General features: G+C 40.8%; 1 protein-coding gene across 1 annotated transcript in view; it reads right to left on the reverse strand.

Annotated features, from left to right (window-relative positions):
• Positions 1-1,295: 1,295 nt before the first annotated feature.
• LOC124138056 (1-phosphatidylinositol 4,5-bisphosphate phosphodiesterase epsilon-1-like) overlaps positions 1,296-24,263 on the reverse strand; it is a 385,123-nt gene continuing 362,155 nt past the window's right edge. Inside the window, exons 26-40 of the mRNA XM_046504564.2 lie at positions 22,875-23,056; positions 22,221-22,334; positions 20,112-20,253; positions 18,560-18,684; positions 16,497-16,660; positions 15,871-16,026; positions 12,945-13,047; positions 12,147-12,343; positions 11,846-11,977; positions 9,746-9,940; positions 9,380-9,427; positions 8,416-8,562; positions 5,505-5,747; positions 4,444-4,585; positions 1,296-3,571 (exon numbers count right to left, since the gene is read on the reverse strand). Of these exons, the coding sequence (XP_046360520.2) occupies positions 3,414-3,571; positions 4,444-4,585; positions 5,505-5,747; positions 8,416-8,562; positions 9,380-9,427; positions 9,746-9,940; positions 11,846-11,977; positions 12,147-12,343; positions 12,945-13,047; positions 15,871-16,026; positions 16,497-16,660; positions 18,560-18,684; positions 20,112-20,253; positions 22,221-22,334; positions 22,875-23,056 (2,248 nt within the window). The 3' untranslated portion in view covers positions 1,296-3,413. The remainder of the gene's footprint in view (positions 3,572-4,443; positions 4,586-5,504; positions 5,748-8,415; positions 8,563-9,379; positions 9,428-9,745; positions 9,941-11,845; positions 11,978-12,146; positions 12,344-12,944; positions 13,048-15,870; positions 16,027-16,496; positions 16,661-18,559; positions 18,685-20,111; positions 20,254-22,220; positions 22,335-22,874; positions 23,057-24,263) is intronic.

Genomic DNA, 24,263 nt, shown 5'->3' on the forward strand with positions numbered 1-24,263 from the left:
AGCCTTGGAAACTCCAACCCAGGGCTTACATGAGTAGATGAGTGAGTCTAAGGGTCTTACGTCACTTTTAGCAATATTCCAGCCATATCATTGCGAGGGTCACCATTAATGCTTGGTGTCTCGTGGTAGATGTACTTGACACCCGGTGTCAGTGGTACATGCATTCAACACCTGATGTCTGTGCACTCACACTCAACACCAGGTGTATTGGTGTGTGCATTCAACCACCTGGTGTCTGTGTGGTAAAGACACCCACCACCTGGTGTCAGTGGACCATGCATTCAACACCTGGTGTCCTCCCACTTATAAACCTATTCATTGGGATCGCTATTAAGTAAGAGACTTCTTTCTATAGGCATTAAAACCTATTGAGAGGTTTTACTTTCCAGTCGGGTTAAATCTCATAAACAGGGACGTTGTAATGTCCCTGGGATTTTATATAATATCCCAGGGATTTTATAGGATATTCAAGTCATATTTGTTATAATATCCCAGGGATTTTATATAATGTCCTGGGTATTTTATTAATATAACTTCCGTTCAGATTGTAACATGTAATGAAATGTAAAATCAAATGACAAATGTTTTCTTTATATTCCCGAGGATCAAACTCGCAACTTTCATATCTGTAGCCCAGTGAGTGTACCACGAGGCTACAGAGGTGTTTATAAGCCTCACTGGTTTTTAGAATGTCCTTTTCAAGATCCGTACGCAAGCAACAGATATTTTACGCTCGTTTTCTAAGGTCCAAAGAAATTATGTTCGAAACATTAAAATGTTGATAAATGTTGTTTTAAGTTTCTTTTTTCAGTTTATAAGTATGGAAAAACACTTTTTGGTAGACAGAACATGCCCTGGGGGTCGGGAAAAACCACAGGGACTTTGTCCCCTTGGTTTTTCCCTCTCCCCAGGGCATGCTCTGTCTACCAAACCTCGTAAGCGTGTTTTCTCCAATACACAAAAACTTGCCAGCATGATAAGGCTGAAATACTGTCATGTCGATGTTAAAGCTTCTCTCATTCAAATCATTTGTATAATAAACACTGACTACAATGACCAGACATCTGTTTCAATACTGAAAATGAGACCCATTAGGTCCAGATGAGCTAAAACTGATTTAAAATAAGGGCCCCAAAACCAATTGACTTTGATAGGAGATTCCCAGGTATGTTTGTTTCCAGTAGTTGAACTCAGCCTACAGCAGCAAGCACCTGTCTCCATCACACACGTCATCAGGCTCCATCATACTCTTCATCAGTTCAGGCCAGAGCAGAAAGACAAGTCAAATCATTCCATCATATAATATTCATGTATTCAAAACAGTTCACACCCTACTGCCTCTAATGGTGCTCCACAAGACATGTAACAACTCATTTAGTAACATCCTTGACCAACATAACAACCTGTCTGTGGGGAGGTCTGATAAATTACTTGTACAGATCTTCTGTAGAAATACCTAAAGGCAGGAGAACGTCCATCTCCTTTTAATTTTGAGGAAAACATTATATCCTTTTGCTACAGGTTTTATCTTTCCTTGAGAAAATGTCAATGTACTTGTGAATTTTAAGATAACTTGATACAAGACGGTTCTGTTTTTAAAACATGACAGCCTGTTCTCTCAAACAATTGAATAAACTTTTTTTCCTCTCATACAGAAAACTAAGATGATTATTGTAATGCATTTTGCACTGTAAGGCATTTATTGTGCGATGTGACTTGTACTCAGTGCCTGGTGTCTTGATGTGACATGCCCCAACACCTGATGTGACATGCACTTAACACCTGGTATCTGCATGTGACATTCATAGAACACCTTGTGTCTGGATGTGACATGCACAGAACACCTGGTCTTCAGATGTGACATGTACTTAACACCTGGTGTCTGGATGAGACATGCCCTCAACACCCGGTGTCTGGTCGTGACATGCACTAAGCACCTGATGTCTGGGTGTGACATTCATAGAGCACCTTGTGTCTCGATAAGACATGCTCAGAACACCTGGTGTTTGGATGTGACATGCACAGAACACCTGGTCTTCAGATGTGACAAGTACTTAACACCTGGTGTCTGGGTGTGACATGCACTTAACACCTGGTGTCTGGATGTGACATGCACAGAACACCTGGTCTTCAGATGTGACATGCACTTAACACCTGGTGTCTGGATGTGAAATGCACTAAGCACCCAGTGTCTGGATGTTATATGTGTTTAACACCATTGTGTCTTAATGTTTCAACTTCTCAGCACCCAGGGCACTATTAAGTATATATCCTGTGTACCTGTTTCATATAGACAATCCTACATATGTCAGTCCATCAAAATGAAAATGTCAAAATGCAGTCTCATGGTGACTTAACAACACTGACTTGCTGAATCGACAGAAATTGACTACCCACGCTGTTTCCTGGACCTCCTTGTGGTGTAATTGTGTGACTTCAGGTTATTCAAAATGTTATGGTTTGTCCACATACAAAAGTAATGATATCAATCACAATAAGTTACAAAATAAATAATGAATCATGTCAAAGAACATTTTCTCAATACAATAACATTTTCCTGAAGACTGTACGTGCTGGACACACTGCTACACTTGCCATCAACAGAAACAACAGTGTGGCAACAGGTCTCCAAGAATAAGAAAAGTACAAAGATTGAGATATTGCCACAGCATGGAAAATTGCAAAATCACTATAATATTTTTAATTTCTCTCACAAATGTGCAATGATAAATATAGACCATATGGTGTTTTGATTGAGACAATGGTCATCACAGCATAATTCTCTCATCCAATCGGAGGGTATTGCCCTGTTGGTTTCAACCAATAAGAAATCCTGTACTGGTCCAATCAAATCTTGCATCCAATCAATGCCTTTTATACATCACCATTATCCAATCAGATGGCAGTGTCATTTGTCAGTTCAAGGGATATTGCCCATGTTTTCATCTGTTATTACAGAAAGACTGGAAGTAGGAATAAAGGCTACAAAAACACGATCCATGATCATCTCAAGCCATGTCTGTTCTTGTTGTCATTCACATATGGGGCAATCGATTCAGGTTTCCAATGTTGAGGATTGCCAGGAATATCACAAATCCAATACCTTGTTAACATTGCACAACCCAACAGAATAGCACTGAAATGTCCAATCCTTGTGAAATACTGTCCATTTGGTCCAATCATGGCTGACCGTTGCCATGCAGTTCTGGGTAAACAAGCAGAATGCCGCCATTAGCTACCCAGGCCTTGACTTCAAAGTACATTGTCAGCATTCTTTTCATCCTCACCACTCGACCTTGACCTTTGGATCAAAATTGTTTTTTTCTGAATCTGAACGCAGAATCAGAAAAGTGACAGAGTTGTCTGCCTTGGTAAATGGAATGTTGAAACATAGTCTCTGTTATTTCAAGTCTTCATTTCCCAAGTTTGAAGTTGAGACGAGACAGCTTCTTTATCTTGAACATGCCGGGTTTGTCGTTTTGTGTGTGTGTCAGCGAAGAGGCTGTTGCCGTGGCAACCAGGTTAGTGTTGTTCACCTGAGATGGGAAACTGATGGATTTCCGTATCTGGTCTGTAAGACAGAAGTCAAAGTAAATAAGGATTACAGGAACATAAGATGATAGGATGGTGACTTTTGTATTACACCACAATCAGCTATTTTCCAACATGTATATTGGCATCTGAGTGAGTGAGTGAGTGAGTGAGTGAGTGAGTGAGTGAGTGAGTGAGTGAGTGAGTGAGTGAGTGAGTGAGCAAGTGTGATTTTACATAACCTTTAGCAATATTTCAGTAATATCACGGTGGGGGAGACCAGAAATTGGCTTCACACATTGCATCCATATAACAAATCGGCAAACAATCAGCCACCACTCCTGACAATCCAAACCTGTTTAGTTGGCTCATAGGACAGGCAAGGGATCCTGCAGACCTATTCTCTACTAGAAACCAACCAACTCAGGTATGGTTCCGACAAACAAAGAATCTGGGATTCAAACCCATGATCACTGGATCGTTGCAAGGTTTAGGGGACACTACTCTGCTCAGCAAATTGTGGCATGCAGGATGACAGGGTCCCTGTGTTAATGAGTGAGTGAGTGGGGTTTAACGCCGCTCTTAACAGTATTACAGTTATATCACGGCGTGTCAGCTTCATGTGGGAGGAAAGCCTGAAGTGATGCGAGTCTCAGATGTTTACCACGTCGGTGAAACCCATGAACAGGGGTATGGTGCTGACAAACCTAGAAACATAATCGGGGTGAACCAGGATTCAAACCCACAATCGTAGGTTTCTGGCTTGCCCAAGGGACGCAACTCTGCACAGCAAATCGATGCGCCTTAAACGACTGGGCCACCCTTGCCCCCCCCCCCCCCCCCCCCCCCCACACACACTTGTGTCAATGGTATCAAGTGCACCAAAGAATGTTTGTATTACTGAACACACACCTGGTGTTTGAGGGAGCTGGGCGATCCTTTCTCCTATCAAGTGTTGCTTCACAATCTTCTTGGATCCAATCCTCTTGGCAAGTGACCCACAAGAAGCCTTTGGCAGAACCTTGACGGGCAGTGGGAGACTACGCCTCTTCTCCTGTAAACATTATATCAATTTATAAATGAGTGAGTGAATACTGCTAAACGAAGCAAAGTTGTAGCTTCTTGTGCCAATCAATTAATACATTAATTGTAAGTAATTTCATGGCAATTCACAAGCAATTTTTTTTGCATTTATATATCTATAAATCTAAAAATCAAGCTACTGTTTCCTCATTGGCCGATAACAGAGTGGGTTGGCTTGTGTTGAAAAAGTGAAATAGGTGATAGGGTATTGGGCTAACACCTAAGTGTAATCTTATAGTGTTGCGGAGCTCCTTATACAGATTTTTTACTTAGGAACGTGTTCTTTGTGGTTTTTATCTATGATAGACATTCTGCTTTGTAGAGTGAATTCTGACACGTGCTTTAGAAAGAATTCTGACATGTGCTCATGAGTGAATTCTGACATGTGCTTTAGAGTGAATTCAGACATGTGCTTTGGAGTGAATTCTGACATGTGCTCTAGAGTGAATTCTGACATGTGCTTTAGAGTGAATCCTGGCATGTGCTTAAGAGTGAATCCTGAAATGTGCTTTAGAGTGAATACTGACATGTGCTTTAGAGTGAATTCTGGCATGTGCTTTAGAGTGAATTCTGACATGTGCTTTAGAGTGAATTCTGACATGTGCTTAAGAGTGAATCCTGGCATGTGCTTTAGAGTGAATACTGACATGTGCTTTAGAGTGAATTCTGACATGTGCTTAAGAGTGAATTCTGACATGTGATTTAGAGTGAATTCTGACATGTGCTTAAGAGTGAATCCTGACATGTGCTTTAACAAAACCTTCAACGTAAGGGGACAAAGTTTCTTACACTCTCTTTAAAGCCACTTCCATGAAATGTCAGTGCAAAATACATTCAAAGACATGAAATAAGCAAACCATATTCCACATGTTATAACAGTTGTATCTCACCGCCAGTTCCTCTGCCCCTGCCTTTTCCCGCGACACCAACATGAACCGTCCATTCGTCTTCCACTCCGTCTGGACCTGATGAACATTCTCATCATCTGCCAGGACACGACTTTCACAACGCTCGCTGCCTTTCCGCCTGCTTGTCCCTGATTGGCTCTCATTGGCACTTTGAATCTCTAGTTCTTCCACCAGAACGAAGTTGCGGGGGTCATCTGTGTTGGCTCGTCGGGACTTCATCATAGCCTGATAGGACAAAGCATTCTGTGTCAGCTACATGTTGGCAAATAAATACAATATGTCTCTTTTCACTTATCACTACAGATCCGTGAAGATCAGGGTAGAGAATAGGTCTTCAGCAACCCATGCTTGCTGTAAAAGGTGACTATGCTTGTCGTAAGAGGCGAATATGCCTGTCGTAGGAGGCGACTAACGGGATTGGGTAGTCAGGCTCACTGACTTGGTGGATGCATGTCATCGCACCCAAATTGCGTAGCTCGATGCACGTGATGTCAATCACTGGATTGTCTGGTCTAGACTTCATTATTATCATCAGTAATTTCATCAGTAATTATATTGTTATTTACAAGCCGTCGTCAAATAGCTGGAATGTTGCTAAGTGTGGCGTCAAACAACAAACAAACTTATTACTACAACCCAAAAAAAGTATTCAGCTTTGAACAGCCCATAACATCAATGATTTTCAAATCTTAAAACTCTGTGAGAAGATACAGGTACCGTATTCGACGTAATAAGCGCCCAGGGCGCTCTCAAAATTAGAAATAGGGGGCTCTTATTAGAATATTATTTTGGTGAAAAAAACAGAGTTAAAGGATAAATTTCGTGGTTTATGCTGACAGCCTGAAATGTTTATATACGACAGATATATTTTTCCAGAATTTAATTGCCCATAATTAAGGGTGCATGTAAGACACGAGTGCGTATTATACGCGAATAAATAAGTTTTGTGTACATTGATCAATCGGAAGGGGTGCTAATTGGGATTGTTCACTAGCCAATATGTAAGCAAATATCGCCGTGGGCGCTTATTAGAGCAGGGCGCTTATTACGTGGAATACGGTGTGTACACAGATGAACTGTTACCATATTTTAAAAATGGATCCATTTGTGCAACCAGATATAATATCAGAATTTTCAAGTCCACACCATTGCTTCAATAATATTTATCAACTGAGTTACTGACTATTCTTTTTCTACATGATGTCATCTTGTATTAATCAATTTAAAACAACTGAAACATATTTATTCAAGAGTTGAGGTGATCATGGTTGCTAAGTTCAAGGTCATTTTAGGGTCTTCTTTGTCAAATATAAATGCTTCTGCAAGGCAGAATCAAAGTTAAGGTCTTTTCAAGGCTAAGCTGTTGCATCTAAGACACATACAAGATTGGAGCAGCATTACTTCAGAATACCAGAGCAGTTTAAGGTCACTTTTTGGCAAGGTTGGTAAAATATTTCTAGCTTTCTCAAATAATCCTACGAAATTTGGCCAGACTGTTTAAGTCTGGACTAAATTTTCTGTCAATATCATGAATTAGTGAGTGAGTGAGTGAGTGAATATGGTTTTACGCTGCTTTTAGCAATATTCCAGCAATATTACGGCGGGGGACACCAGGAATGGGCTTCACACCATGAATTAGTCTATCTCAGCATGGGCTACTTGGCTGGAGATCTTGGCTGCAACTTGAGTGCAAGTCTGTTAGTAAAAGCATCCCTGATAGATTCTGTTACATGAACAGAATGCACTGCCATGTACTGAAGGGGTAGATCCCTCTGTAGTGTTGTGACCCAGAATCCATCCGGGTATATTGAAGGGGGTTCATCCGGGGTAGTGTCCATCACTACCTTCATGATGTGACCCAGAATCCACCCGTGTATACTAAGGGTGTGTATCCGGGGTAGTGTCCATCACTACTTTCATGATGTGACCCAGAATCCACCCAGATATACTAAGGGTGTGTATCTGGGGCAGTGTCCATCACTTCTTTCATGATGTGACCCAGAATCCACCCAGATATACTAAGGGTGTGTATCCGGGGTAGTGTCCATCACTTCTTTCATGATGTGACCCAGAATCAACCCAGATATACTAAGGGTGTGTATCTGGGGCAGTGTCCATCACTTCTTTCATGATGTGACCCAGAATCCACCCAGATATACTAAGGGTGTGTATCCGGGGTAGTGTCCATCACTTCTTTCATGATGTGACCCAGAATCAACCCAGGTATACTAAGGGTGTGTATCCGGGGTAGTGTCCATCACTACTTTCATGATGTGACCCAGAATCCACCCAGGTATACTAAGGGTGTGTATCCGGGGTAGTGTCCATCACTACCTTCATGATGTGACCCAGAATCCACCCAGGTATACTAAGGGTGTGTATCTGGGGCAGTGTCCATCACTTCTTTCATGATGTGACCCAGAATCCACCCAGATATACTAAGGGTGTGTATCCGGGGTAGTGTCCATCACTTCTTTCATGATGTGACCCAGAATCAACCCAGGTATACTAAGGGTGTGTATCCGGGGTAGTGTCCATCACTACTTTCATGATGTGACCCAGAATCCACCCAGGTATACTAAGGGTGTGTATCCGGGGTAGTGTCCATCACTACCTTCATGATGTGACCCAGAATCAACCCAGATATACTAAGGGTGTGTATCCGGGGTAGTGTCCATCACTTCTTTCATGATGTGACCCAGAATCAACCCAGGTATACTAAGGGTGTGTATCCGGGGTAGTGTCCATCACTACTTTCATGATGTGACCCAGAATCCACCCAGGTATACTAAGGGTGTGTATCCGGGGTAGTGTCCATCACTACTTTCATGATGTGACCCAGAATCCACCCAGGTATATAGATGAGGATACATTCTAAGATAGCTCCACCTACCTGTGTAATGATGTCCTGGGCTGTGCTGGTCACCGGGGCCTTGAAGACTGTATATGGTTGTTCTGGGGACACATTGTAGACACACACCACAAACATGTGCTCCAGACTGTCCCAGTCATTCGTGTCAGACTCTAGGTCGTGTTTACGCTGTGGAGAGAATACACCAAGTGTGTACTGTGATTGAAGCAGGTGTATATACTCCTGCGACTCTTGGTAGGGACTTGTCATATATTATAGAGTGTGGCGTATTAAAACAATGACATATTTTGCACCCCCCATTTCTTTTTTTGTACATTTTTCTTCATGGCACCAAACCCAAAAATACATATTACAGTTTTTCATGATCCAGCCTCATAATAAATGACCAGTTCACAACTAGTGTTCAGCTTTATCATTTCTTCATTTGACGTGAATGGAACTGTGTCATTTTAATATGCCCCTGTCCCTACCTACCCATTATGGTTGTGATAAAGTTTGGCGACCGGGGCCCACCGATTCCCCATCATCTCATATGACAAGTTTGACCTCATTCTTAATTTTCCAGGGTATTCTCCCCATTCTAGTTTGATAAAATCCCTGTACACATTCACTATATTCTCATTTCAAAAGAGATGTCACCACTTCAATTGCTCCTACCTCTAACTCAGAATTTCAGTGATGGTTCTTTTTAGCATTGTGCTCTTCTTTGATACTCAAAACAATGCTATTTTTATGAATGGATCCAGTGCATTTACCACAATAGAACAGATATATAAGGCCATGGCCCCATTCCACAAAGCTATTGTAGCACTCTTTGATGTAGACTTTAGGCAGTGCTATAGCGCTGTGGTCCCTTTGTGGAACAGGAACCTGTATAATTTAGGATGCGAAATGTTTGTCCACCGGGAATCTATAGTATTATAATGTTCTGCTTGACAATAGTAACATATATATAATAGAATTATTTTGACAAAAATGTACCCACCTTCTGGTCTTTTAACAATGTGGTCACCCACGCCCTGCTGCTGGGGTCCTGTAACAGACATGGAGATTGTACTGACAGACACGGAGATTGTATTGACAGACACAGAGATTGTACAGACAGACATGGAGATTGTACTGACAGACACAGAGATTGTACAGACAGACATGGAGATTGTACTGACAGACATGGAGATTGTACAGACAGACACAGAGATTGTACAGACAGACACAGAGATAGTACTGACAGACACACAGATTGCACAGACAGATGAAACAATGAGTCAGGACCAGACACAGAGATTGTACTAACACCACTGAGTCTCCAGAGGATGACATGCCCTGATGTATCTTACTAGAAGTAACTTACATCACTGAGTCTGCGGAGGATGAAGCGTCCAGCTCCCTTCCACTTGTTCTGTGCCTGAAGAACCTTCTCGGTCATGTCCAGGATTCTCTGGCAGCTGGCCTTCTCCTGGTCCCGCTTCTCCCAGCCGCTCTGCACATCCTCCACCAACACAAAGTCTCCCACCCGCTCCTCCAGGCGACCCACTTTGATCAGAGACTGGCAACAGAGTGAGAGTGACTCAACATCAAGGCAACAATGTACCACAGAATGCAAGAGTGGAGCCCAGGTATTCAAAGGTGGGGGTATTTGGATATCACTGGCCATACCAAATGCAGATGGTGCCTTAACTTTGGGTCTCAGTTTCTATGTGCTAGCTGACAAAAATATCCTTTTCAATATATATATATCTTTTTAACCAAACAAAATATTGATCGACACCTTGGTCAGCTTAATAAACTCAATACTGTGGGAACATTAACAAACTTAATATGACCCATGGCAATCTTAACTAAGTGACTAACTAACTAACTAACTAACTAACTAACTAACTAACTAACTAACTAACTAACTAACTAACTAACAATCTAATCAAAAAGACCAACACAGTGGCAATCTTAACTAATTGACCAACACCATTGGAACCCTAACTAACAGTCAACACCATTGCAATCTTAACTAACTAACTCACTAACACTATCACAATCTTAACTAACTGACCAACAATGTTGCAATCTTAACTGAACAACACCATAGCAATTCTAACTAAATAACCAACACCGTCGCAAATTAAACAAACTGACCAACACCGTGGCAATGTTAACTAACTGAACAACAATGTGGCAATGTTAACTAACTGACCAACTCTGTGGCAATCTTAACTAACTGATCAATACCGTGGCAATCTTAACTTTTGTTTGTCTGCTTGTTATTTAACACCGCACTCAACAATATTCCAGCTACATGACAGCAGTCTGTAAAATATCAAGTCTGGACCAGACAATACAGTGATTGACATGATGAGCATCGATCCACGCAATTAGGATATGATGACATGCATCAACCAAGTTAATGAGTCTGACCGCCCGATCCTGTTTGTTGTCTCTTTTGACAAGCAAAGTCGCCTCTTAGGACAAGCATGGGTTGCTGAAGACCTGTTCCAGCCTTCATGGGTTCAGTCTTAACCAACTGACCATCACCGTTGCAATCTTAACTAACACTGTTGCAATCTTAACTAACACCGTTGCAATCTTAACTAACACTGTTGCAATCTTAACTAACACTGTTGCAATCTTAACTAACACTGTTGCACTCTTAACTAACACTGTTGCAATCTTAACTAACACTGTTGCAATCTTAACTAACACTGTTGTAATCTTAACCTACACTGTTGCAATCTTAACTAACATTGTTGCAATCTTAACTAACACTGTTGCAATCTTAACTAACACCAACACCGTGGCCATCTAAACTAACTGACCATCACCGTTGCAATATTAACTGACACTGTTCCAGTCTTAAATGACTAACACTAATAGTAGCTAATTACCTAACTCCATTGGAATCTTAACTAACACCAACAGCGTGGCAATCTTTACTGACAGTTTAACACCATAACACTCATCATAGCTCAATGACTGATACCGTGGCAGTTGTAACTAACTGACTATACCTTAAAGTTATGAACCTAACTAACACCATGACAATCTTAACTAACTAGCCAACGGAACCTTAATTAACTGGTGGTTCTATCCCATAGCTACATAGGTATGTCATACCAAAAGATGTTAAAAGATGGTACTTATTATTGTGCCAAGCACTTGTTATTAGGGGATGAAACGTGGATTGGTTGGCTCGGAGTCAGTATACAGTGTTTGAGTGAGGTTTCCATGTTAAACTGTGAAATGGTATCTGAGTGTGCTAGCATTATAAAACAGGCATATGTCCGGACTTGTACAAGCAGAAACACATACACACTTGTGTACATAACAAGTACCATCTTTTAACATGGACAGGGATCGAACCACTGATTTTCCGTTCTTGCAATAATCTTGAATGTGATGTCAAACCCCATTTCACCTCATCGCACTTAAGCAACACTGTCCAACACCATGGGAAACTCACCTGCGTAATGGCATCGTAAACTGTAGTGTCCTGGGTGACCTTGAGAATAACATACTCATCAGGGGCAGTAACTCCGAACACGCTGATGAAAAACATACGACGCCTCAGTCTGGTGCCAACAGGGTTTGCCGCCTTCAAGAGAATAATAAAAATGTTAAGAATAATAAGAAGAAAAATAAATAATTTATACTATACAGTAAATATTAGATTTATCTTAAGGACAATTTTAGAAAACAGATGTTTCATACATTGCAGATCAATTAAATTTGATAAATATTGTGATCATGGGATCATGTCATACCTGGTCAGCTCGTGCGACCTCAGACAGTTCCTTGACCTTGGCAAAGAGTGACATGCGTCTCCCAGGGCCTGATGCGTGACTGATGTCAAGACTGTTGCATGGCTCAAGGAGTTCCTCCTCGTGTTTCGAGTAGATAAAGAGTGTGGCCAGTTCCAGTGGCTGATTGGACGGATTGCGGAGTCGGACATGACGGTAACCTGCAAATGTGTGAGTTACATGGATTATGGAAGAGGTACACTTGGTTTGGGGCACTTATTTCGTACACCTCATCACACTAACACCTCTGTTTAGCTTCCCTGAGAGAATTTTGTTGTTTGTTTGTTCGCTGTTTAATGCTTCAATCAGCAATATTTCAGCTATACGACGACGGCTTGTAAAATAATAATAAACTTACTGATGAAATGGCATGAGGTATCCCTGAAACATTGTCACAAATAATAAAGAAGTCTTTATCCATAAAAAAGTGTCATGTATTCATGATATTTATGTGAAAAAGGCAAGGGTGATATTAGGCTTAAAAAAAATAAAAGAATTGGTTCTCAGGTAATGACATTTGAAAATACAGTGCAGGCATGCAATGTTTTTGTTGTTGTTGTTGCTTGTACAAACCAGTACTTAACAAAAAAAACAGTTGTGTACCATCAACCTGGGAGAGGGCCTTCCTACATAAACAAGCATACAAACTCATATTGTCAACACATTTTGATGACGCACTAATTTCATGATTTACTGTATTTAGTCACTGCTATTGTTGTGTGAGGTTAAAAAATCACGTCATTATCAGAGTGTTTAGCCCACCTGGTCTTAGATACCTCAGAGGCACAATCTTCTGGGAGACAAGATGGCTGGTGTTCGTGTCAGTCACCACAAAGCGGATGAAGGCGAGGTCAGCAAATAGCACCTGTGACAACAGCAAAAATGTAAACAAAGGCTGTCGCAGCATGAATTTAAATTAATAAAAAAACAATCTCATTAAAATCAGATCTTAGTTCTCACTACCCCTCAAAAAAGATCTGAGGACATCCCATTATGGGTCACGTCAGACAACCTTGCGCGAATCTTGACCGACCAATGGAATGACCAATCAGAAGGTAGCTTTCTCATGCTTTAGGGCACTTATTTCAAATTGGCGACTACAATTCAAAATATATTTTGACAAATTTTTGATTACAAATTTGAAACCTGAACAAAAAAACATTCTGGAATGGCTAATAGATGGTCTAGATTGTAAGGATTCTGTCGTTAAACCCGTAACTATTGTTCGGAATACCCCATGTTAAAGTTTTCGAGGTTGGATGATTAGAAATCACAATCTGACTGTCACTTTCATAATCTGGTAAGAGACACTCTGATTGATCAGATGAAAGGTCGTTCTGACGTGACCCCTAATGAGATGTCTTCAGATCTTTGTTTAGCAGTAGCGAGAACTAAGATCTGATTTTAATGAGATTGCTCAAAAAAGGTTAAGGACCACCTGATCTTTTCATATTACTATAGTTAACCTGTCATAGCACTATTACTATAGTTAATCTGTCATAGCACTATTACTATAGTTAATCTGTCATAGCACTATTACCATAGTTGATCTGTCAAAGTACTATTACTATAGTTAATCTGTCATAACACTATTCCTATAGTTAATCTGTCATAGCACTATTACTATAGTTAATCTGTCATAGCACTATTACTATAGTTAACCTGTCAAAGCACTATTACTATAGTTAATCTGTCATAGCACTATTACTATAGTTAATCTGTCGTAGCACTATTACTATAGTTAACCTGTCATAGCACTATTACTATAGTTAATCTGTCATAGCACTATTACTATAGTTAATCTGTAATAGCACTCTTACTATAGTTAATCTGTCATAGCACTATAACTATAGTTAATCTGTCATAGCACTATTACTATAGTTAATCTGTCATAGCACTATTACTATAGTTGATCTGTCAAAGTACTATTACTATAGTTAATCTGTCGTAGCACTATTACTATAGTTAATCTGTCATAGCACTATTACTATAGTTAATCTGTCATAGCACTATTACTATAGTTAATCTGTCATAGCACTATTACTAAAGTTAATCTGTCATAGCACTATTACTATAGTTAATCTGTCATAGCACTATTACTATAGTTTATCTGTCAAAGTACTATTACTATAGTTAATCTGTCGTAGCACTATTACTATAGTTAATCTGTCATAGCACTATTACTATAGTTAATCTGTCATAGCACTATTACTATAGTTAATCTGTCATAGCACTATTACTATAGTTAATCTGTCATGGCACTATTACTATAGTTAATCTGTCAAAGTACTATTACTATAGTTAATCTGTCATAGCACTATTACTATAGTTAATCTGTCATAGCACTATTACTATAGTTAATCTGTCATAGCACTATCACTATAGTTAATCTGTCATAGCACTATTCCTATAGTTAATCTGTCATAGCACTATTACTATAGTTAATCTGTCATAGCACTATTACTATAGGGGGCGATCGGGTAGCCTAGTGGTTAAAGCATTCGCTCGTCACGCCGAAGACCCGGGTCTGATTCCCGACATGGGTACAATGTGTGAAGCCCATTTCTGGTGTCCCCCGCCGTGATATTGCTGGAATATTGCTAAAAGCAGCATAAAACCATACTCACTCACTAACTCACTTTCTATTACTTTAGTTAATCTGTCATAGCACTATTACTATAGTTAATCTGTCATAACACTATTACTATAGTTAATCGGTCAAAGTACTATTACTATAGTCAATCTGTCATAGCACTATTACTATAGTTAATCTGTCATAGCACTATTACTATAGTTAATCTGTCATAACACTATTACTATAGTTAATCTGTCATAGCACTATTACTATAGTTAATCTGTCATAGCACTATTACTGTAGTTAATCTGTCATAGCACTTTTACTATAGCTAATCTGTCATAGCACTATTACTATAGTTAATCTGTCATAGCACTATTACTATAGTTAATCTGTCATAGCACTATTACTGTAGTTAATCTGTCATAGCACTATTACTATAGTTAATCTGTCATAGCACTATTACTATATTTAATCTGTCATAGCACTATTACTATAGGGGGCGGTTGGGTAGCCTAGTGGTTAAAGCATTCGCTCGTCACGCCGAAGACCCAGGTTCGATTCCCGACATGGGTACAATGTGTGAAGCCCATTTCTGGGGTCCCCCGCTGCGATATTGCTGGAATATTGCTAAAAGCAGCGTAAAACCATACTCACTCACTCACTCACTTTCTATTACTTTAGTGATCTGTCATAGCACTATTACTATAGTTAATCTGTCATAGCACTATTACTATAGTTAATCTGTCATAGCACTATTACTATAGTTAATCTGTCATAGCACTATAACTATAGTTAATCTGTCATAGCACTATTACTATAGTTAATCTGTCATAGCACTATAACTATAGTTAATCTGTCATAGCACTATAACTATAGTTAATCTGTCTTAGCAGTATTACTATAGATAATCTGTCATAGCACTATTACTATAGTTAATCTGTCATAGCACTATAACTATAGTTAATCTGTCATAGCACTATTACTATAGTTAATCTGTCATAGCACTATAACTATAGCTAATCTGTCATAGCACTATTACTATAGATAATCTGTCAGCACTATTACTATAGCTCAAAACATATGTGAAACAAGAGTTGGGGGGGATCTTACCTGGAAGGTGAAGACATCATTCCAGATTGGGTTTAGGGCATTTTTTGCAATGACTTTTGTCTTCTGTTTGGCGCAGTCGACTGGGATGCCGATGATCTCCACCTCCACCTGCGTGCTGGCGGTGTGGTTAGGACACACATACTGCCCGGAGATGATCTGAAGACACACAGACATAGGTCAACCATGGCCAGCATCTTTTATAAATTCCAAAAACCTCTATTAACTCCACATTTGGCCACCATATCTACATGAAGAAAGTCTAGGTTCTTGAGCACACCAGAGTCCACCTGCACAAAGCATTTTAGAGCTACGACTTTTGTAAGCCTATGCTAAGGTATGGGAGTTATGATCATCTTAGCGCTAAGATCACTTTGTGCAATCGGGTCCAGATGTTGTTTCTAAAACAATCTGGCTTCATATTTTACCACTTCAATTTAAAAATTTAAAGTTTCACGTAAGAAACTTGTTTACCCACACAAAACTTGTTTGGGTAAAGATTCAATGGTGCTCAAAACAACAGCATATATAAAATAGCCACAATGATATAATGGTGAAGCCTAATTATTTACATTTGGAACTACCCATTAACTTCAAGCAGAGAAGAGTCTCTTGTGATGCCAACTTACATGGAGCGTGAGGATGGTTGCATGGAGCCCATCAAATTCCTTGTCCCAGGGATTGAAGCGGTTGTACATCATGTGATTCTTGGCCCACATAACTGGCGGCTTTAGTATGTAGCCACTGTGTCCATTCGCCTCAAACATGGCGGTGTTCAGAGCCATAGCCGTATCTGAAGTGACAGAAGCACTCATAAAATAAACCTGTTGCCAAACTGTCAAGTGGCTGAAGAGAACAAAGCTTTCATAAAGGATGCCCCTTGTCTTTCCCAACACACTCTGGTCGTAGGCTTGGGATGAGTCCAAATTTACTTCCCGGGTACTCACACCCCTATTACCTGACCCTACCCGGGTACCCACACCCCTATTACCTGACCCTACCCGGGTACCCACACCCCTATTACCCAACTCTACCCGGGTACCCACACCCCTATTACCTGACCCTACCCGGGTACCCACACCCCTATTACCCAACCCTACCCGGGTACCCAACCCCCTATTACCTGACCCTACCCGGGTACCCACACCCCTATTACCTGACCCTACCCGGGTACCCACACCCCTATTACCTGACCCTACCCGGGTACCCACACCCCTATTACCTGACCCTACCCGGGTACCCACACCCCTATTACCTGACCCTACCCAGGTACCCACACCCCTATTACCCAACCCTACCCGGGTACCCACACCCCTATTACCTGACCCTACCCGGGTACCCACACCCCTATTACCTGACCCTACCCGGGTACCCACACCCCTATTACCTGACCCTACCCGGGTACCCACACCCCTATTACCTGACCCTACCCGGGTACCCACACCCCTATTACCTGACCCTACCCGGGTACCCACACCCCTATTACCCAACCCTACCCGGGTACCCAACCCCCTATTACCTGACCCTACCCGGGTACCCACACCCCTATTACCTGACCCTACCCGGGTACCCACACCCCTATTACCTGACCCTACCCGGGTACCCACACCCCTATTACCTGACCCTACCCGGGTACCCACACCCCTATTACCTGACCCTACCCGGGTACCCACACCCCTATTACCTGACCCTACCCGGGTACCCACACCCCTATTACCTGACCCTACCCGGGTACCCACACCCCTATTACCTGACCCTACCCGGGTACCCACACCCCTATTACCTGACCCTACCCGAGTACCTACTGTTAGTGTCCAGAGATAGGTACAAAATGTCTGATTGGGAATAGTTTGACAGTAGCCCTGGCAAAATGTATTTAGATACACGTATAAAACGATGTGGTCATGCATACTCTGAAGTTGACTGAAGTTGACTGAAGTTTTAGCTTTGTTAAAACATATTTAAGTCAGAAGGAACGTGTTCAAAGTCATGAAGAATTGAGAACATTAGAGACTTAAAATTGTCGTGTAACCATGTAGTTACATCGTGAATTTTTGTCATGAAACAATATATCACGTGACTAACCATGGGTCCGGGTATTCCTGTGGGTACCCGGGTCCTACTCAGTACCCACCTGACCAGAGTACCCGAGTTACCTGTCCCAGCCTAGTAGCAAGTATTTGAAACTGTAATACCCAAAGTTTAGGTGATAGAGACTCACATGTCTTTAGAGAAAACCTGACCCCCCTGCCCTCTCTGCCCCAAAAGTGATCCTTCGAGGCATAACTGATGTGAGTTTTACACTAGACTTTTGAATGGGATGGAGCCCAGGACAACCTGAGATGCCAAACCTAATTGAAGTTTTACAGAAATCAGTGGGGCAAGAAACAGATATTTCATATAAAAAAGAATAAAGTTATTAATACCATGTTCGAGTTCCAAAGTAATATCTTTCTACATGCAATTAGTTCCCTGTCTATACCCGCAAAGATTGATCAACCAATCAAAGATCTTGTATCATTGAGTTATGGATATATTAACGCTTTGAATTGAAAGCATGGCCTTCATTGGTCAATAGTCTCATCGTAAAAAAATGCACAACTGATCACCTCTATGAATGCTGCGGAGTTAACGGTTGAGCTTCTAAAATTCTTTCATTTTTAGGTGTCACTGGATTGTCTCCCTTTCTCACCTTCAGTTTGGTAGTTTAGTGCCACCATCTGGATGCCGAACGCCCAGAATATGACAGGGTTGAAGTTGGAGGAGTCTATTCTCATCCCAGCTGGGTACGTCCGCATTAGCTGCCTCTCAGTATGGGTGATGGAGTAAAGGAGAAATACTCAACATACAGTTTACTATGTATTGAAGAAAACACGCTCATGAGGTATTGGTAGACAGAGCATGTCTACCAAAACCGAGGGAAAGTGTTTTTCCATACTTTATAAACCGAAAAAAGAAACTTAAAACAACATTTATCAACATTTTTATGTTTCGAACATACTTTCTATGAACCTTAGGAAACGAGCGTAAAATATCTGTTGATGGCGTACGGATCTTGAAAAGGACATTCTAAAAACCAGTGAGGCTTATCAACACCTCTGTAGCCTCGTGGTACACTCACTGGGCTACAGATATGGAGGTTGCGAGTTCGAACCTCGGGAAAATAAAGAAAACATTTGTCATTTGATTTTACATTTCATTACATGTTACAATCTGAACGGAAGTTATATTAATAAAATACCCAGGACATTATATAAAATCCCTGGGATATTATATAAAATCCCAGGGACATTACAACGTCCCTGTTTATGAGATTTAACCCGACTGGAAAGTAAAACCTCACAATAGGTTTTAATGCCTATAAAAAGAAGTCTCTTACTTAATAGTGATCCCAATGAATAGGTTTATAAGTATTTACCATCTTCCCGAGGCAAGGGAGTTAACTGACTATAAAAGTCTAATTTCTACCCTTGCCGAACTAGGCTGCAAACACAGAGTTAGGTTTTGGATGACTAACAAGTCTATGCATAGTCCAATCAAAATCGTGTAAAGAAATCGACTTCCGGTTTGTAAAACTGCCGAGCAGATTCAGCATGTGTACTGTCTGTCAGCTGGGCATCAACAGATATTTTCCAAATCTTTTCATGTTTTCAGTCAAGTGCACACATGATTTGATGCACTTTGTGAAGTAAGACATGTTTTATTACAATATCAGATCTTGATTATCGATCAGACTGTTTGAAGCAAATGCAAATGATGTGAGAGGTGGAATCTGATTGGTCAATAGGAGGGACATAGGAGGGCCACAACTCGTAATAGCCACTGGTTGCGCTATGATTGAGCCCAGAAATTTCAACCTAGTTCGTCAGGGGTGGAAACTGGACTTATACTTTTAACTCCCTTGCCTCGCTCGCTCGCACGCTCGCTCGTGAGTTTGATTTTACGCCACTTTTAGCAATATTCCAGCAATATCACGGCGGGGGACACCAGAAATGGGTTTCACACATTGTACCCATGTCGGGAATCAAACCCGGGTCTTTGGTGTGACAAGCGAACGCTTTAACCACTAGGCTACCCGACCGCCCTGTTTCACTTTAAAAAAAAAATATTTCAATAGTTTCATTTACTGAATATACATATCAACAGTATTAATCCCATATATTTACACACAAATACAGTTAAATCAAAATCTTATTGATCACCAAACATGCCCAATATTTATGCAAATAGATGAGAAAGGATATTTGATGACACCGAGGGGGTTTCTCCGACACAGTTGTTTGGCCTTGTTCTCGTTGAGAGACGATACCAGGTAGCAGGCGGGGGTGCCGTCACATTTCTTGATGCGTGGTATTGAAGCTGGGATGATGAGGTCCACCTTCTCCCCTGAAGCAGCAACAGCATCATGTTGTGAATATTTCTTATAATGGATGATACGGTAATTTTGCTTGATGCTGATTGGCTAATTAATTGCAATTGCTTTATTAATTTCACTGTTTGTGAAGTGTCTCATGGGAGAGTGACTTCATATGTACGCAATGTAACAAATAATTGGTGATGACATCATCAAAAGTACATGTCACAAAGGACGCTATTTGACCTCGTTCCAACAGTTGACTGAACCGTTGTCTTCATTTGAGATCTAGTGAGTGAGTGAGTAGGGTTTTAACGCCGCTTTTAACAGTATTCCAGCTATATCGCGGTGTGTCAGCCTAATTTGGGAGGAAAGCCCGAAGTGATGCAGGTCTCAGACGTTTACCACTTCGGTGAAACCCACGAGCACGGGTATGGTGCTGACAAACCTGGAAACATAATCGGGTCGAACCAGGATTCGAACCCACAATCATAGGTTTCTGGCGTGCCCAAGGGACGCAACACTGCACAGCGAATCGCAGCGCCTTAGACAACTGGCCCACCCGTGCCCCCACTCATTTTAGGTCATAAAGCCAGCTACATTGTTCATGGGCAATATGGAGAATTACCTACAGGCAACTTGGAATTACAGATTTTCTTCTGTAAACCTTGAAATTAATGCGAGCGTGAATTAAACGCAAAAAGTGCGAGTGGTCTTTGCTTGCATTAATTAAAGTTTGCATTTATGTCTCCAAATGATCATCCAACAATAAGACAGCCACACTGCACACTTTGGATAGCGGAAATACCAACTTGAATATAAACAGAAACACGGTTTATTGAGCAGCAGTTGTAACAAGTATATAACAATGTCACTTAAAGAACAGAAATTACACAATAGGCATCCAATGAGTTATCACTGCTGGGGTCAAGAGTTCTACCCACTCTACCCACACATGTCAAACTGGGCACAGCATTCCAGGCAGAAACCACCCACGCAACACGGCAGCAAGGGCCGACACGACCTGACACGCATCGATAGGCTTCATCACACTTATCCTCAGATCTACAGCCTTTGAGACGCATTAATTTCAAGATTTATAGTATCCGTAGCAAATTATTGTTGAAAGGTTCTTGCCAAGGCTAGAAACATTCAAAATTAATCCATAACTCTTCATATCTCATAGGTTAGTCACTAAATATTCAGTCTTATCATTCTGCTATGCGCCATAATGTCAGAGTTACAGAGTTCCTTGCGGGTAGATCTGCCATAGGCCAGAGAGATGTAATGATTTGTCACATCCAACATATTCCATTCAATAAATTAGATATGTTTTTCATCTCATTTATTAAAAGTCTACACATTATGTCAAAAAATATTTGCGTATTTTATCTTTTGTTTACATTCGTTGTACGGCTCCACATGCTGTCATGAAAACCCTAGGGCAAGCTAGCGATATGGTCACTTTGATGAATAAAGGTATATCGTCCTGCTATGTTGTAGCATATCTATATAACTACGCACAACAATATGCAAAACTGGAAGGGCTTCTATTCGGACAGTCTGCTCTGATTTCAGAATAAGTATGTTTGTGTACAAACAAAAGAGTGAGTGAGTGAGTTGGGTTTAACGCCGCTTTTAACATTATTCCAGTTATATCACGGCGTGTCAGCTTAATGTGGGAGGAAAGCCCAAAGTGATGCAGGTCTCAGACGTTTACCACTTCGGTGAAACCCACGAGCACGGGTATGGTGCTGACAAACCTAGAAACATAATTGGGGCGAACCAGGATTCGAACCCACAATCATAGGTTTCTGGCGTGCCCAAGGGACGCAACTCTGCAAAGCGAATCGCGGCGCCTTAGACAACTGGGCGACCCGTGCCCCCCTACAAACAAAAGAAATGTCCAGTCATGTGATATGCAAATTAACCTGTGGCAGTGTTGTAATGCTAAGTCACCACTGCTCCGGAGGGTGACAGATAGTGATGACGATGTTACCTGAGTTGATGAGGGTGGGAGTGCTGGGGCTGTTGCCAAGGCCGCTTGTCAGGATGCTCTTCCGTGTAGGCCCCTTCTTCTGCTTTAGTGACGTGTTCGGACTCAAGGACAGACCTTATCAATATACAAACATTCATTAAGCGCAATATATAACACATTTAGATTTTTAAATGACAATTAAAAGGAAATCTATCTTGAAGTTAATTAACTTTTTAATTGTTATGTAAGATTATTTATGAAGTAATGTAAACGTAAAAAAGTGATAAACTATAAAGATTATATAGGAAGTGTTTTATTATAAATACAATTTTAGTAAATATATATATATATATATTACTACATGATTAATCATAAACATTACATATGACGTCTTTGATAGGCATTTAGAAGTTAGGAAAACATGAATACATGACACTTTTTTATGGATAGCAACTTCTTTATTCTTTGTACGACGTTTCAGAGCTATTTCTTGCTCCTTCAACAGGTAAAAATTCACCTATTTACCTGATGAAATTGACCTGATCAAGGAGCTTGAAGAAGCTCAGAAATGTCACACAAAAAATAAAATTAAGTCGCTATCCATAAAAAGAGTCATGTATTCATTACATATGAAGTAACTAATTATAGTGATTACACCTGGCAACGTGAACATACCTCTAAACTTGACAGCCTGAGTGTACACAACTAGATCAGACAATTCTTTGGCTATCTGACTTGCTTTCTTGGCCTTGATTTTTGGTGGGGTCTTCAATTCGTGGATTTCCTCACCGAATTGCCAGTCTAATTCGGGGTGGCTCTTGGGGCGTTGCTTCTCCCCAAAGGATTCAGAGTGTTGCCTGAGAAACAAACAAACCAATGGTTGACAGCATGATAGCATGATAAATGAACCTGAAGCTGCACAAAACACAATTAATGTTTCTCCAGCATAGCTTCCTCAAAAAGCATGAAGGGAGGTAGAACTTTTCAAATATCTTTTTCGAGAAAACATTGAAGTCAGCTCTTTAATACATAATGCACAAAACATTTGTCCATTTTATGGCTAACAGTGTCTGGTAATTTATTAGAGGGGGTTGGGGCAGGGGTGGGGTGAGAATAAGGAGGGGCAACAGAAGAGGGGGCGGGTCACCAAAATGTATCACAACCAGTTGACACAGTTCTTTTTTTCAAATATGTCAATACTGGTAATACTGCTAATTTATTATATTTGTGGTGTGTGTGTGTGTGTGTGTGTGTGTGTGTGTGTGTGTGTGTGTGTGTGTGTGTGTGTGTGTGTGTGACTCTGTGTGTGTGTGTGTGTGTGTGTGTGTGTGTGTGTGTGTGTGTGTGTGTGTGTGTGTGTGTGACTGTTTGTGTGTGTCACTGTGTTTGTGTGTGTGTCACTGTGTGTGTGTGTGTCACTGTGTGTGTGTCACCGTGTGTATGTAGGTGGGTGGTTGTTGATGGTTGGTAGTGGGTGGGTGTGTCATGAAAATATGTTACATGTATTTGGGTTGTGGTGGAGTTTGAAAAAATGTCACATAAAATGGGTGGAGTTGGCAAAATATGATACCAGCAAAAGACCAATCCAACTGACCCCTCTTCCTCTAAACTAAACTGTCAGAGTCCTTAACACAGGTAATCTGTATTTTTTTTGCCAATAAAAATTATGCCTATTTTCAGTTTTTATCAGGGGTCCGGAAAATTTAAAATCCCAATCGGACATTTGCATTTAGGCCACGCCCCCTTCAAATAGCAAATTAACAAGATGTTTCTCAGCAATTAATCCTCGATTAATCAGTGTCAACTCAGTTTATTGCCATGTAGGTACGATGTATTTACAGCAATCAAAACAAACAAAGCTTGTCAGTGTAGATAATCTTCATTGTGTTACAACTGCAGACAGAAACTGCTCAGTCCTAACTGTTGATCATGTCCAGACAATACTTTTTAAAATGTCCGGACAGAAAAATTTAAATGTTCGGTAAGCAATATTTTAAACCGGACATTTGAGATTCCCAATCAGACATGTCCGGCGCATATGACCGTTTCCGGACCCCTGGTTTT

The sequence above is a fragment of the Haliotis rufescens genome, unplaced genomic scaffold (genome assembly GCF_023055435.1).
Source record: "Haliotis rufescens isolate VD_foot unplaced genomic scaffold, xgHalRufe1.0.p SCAF_12, whole genome shotgun sequence".
NCBI classification, from domain to species: domain Eukaryota; kingdom Metazoa; phylum Mollusca; class Gastropoda; order Lepetellida; family Haliotidae; genus Haliotis; species Haliotis rufescens.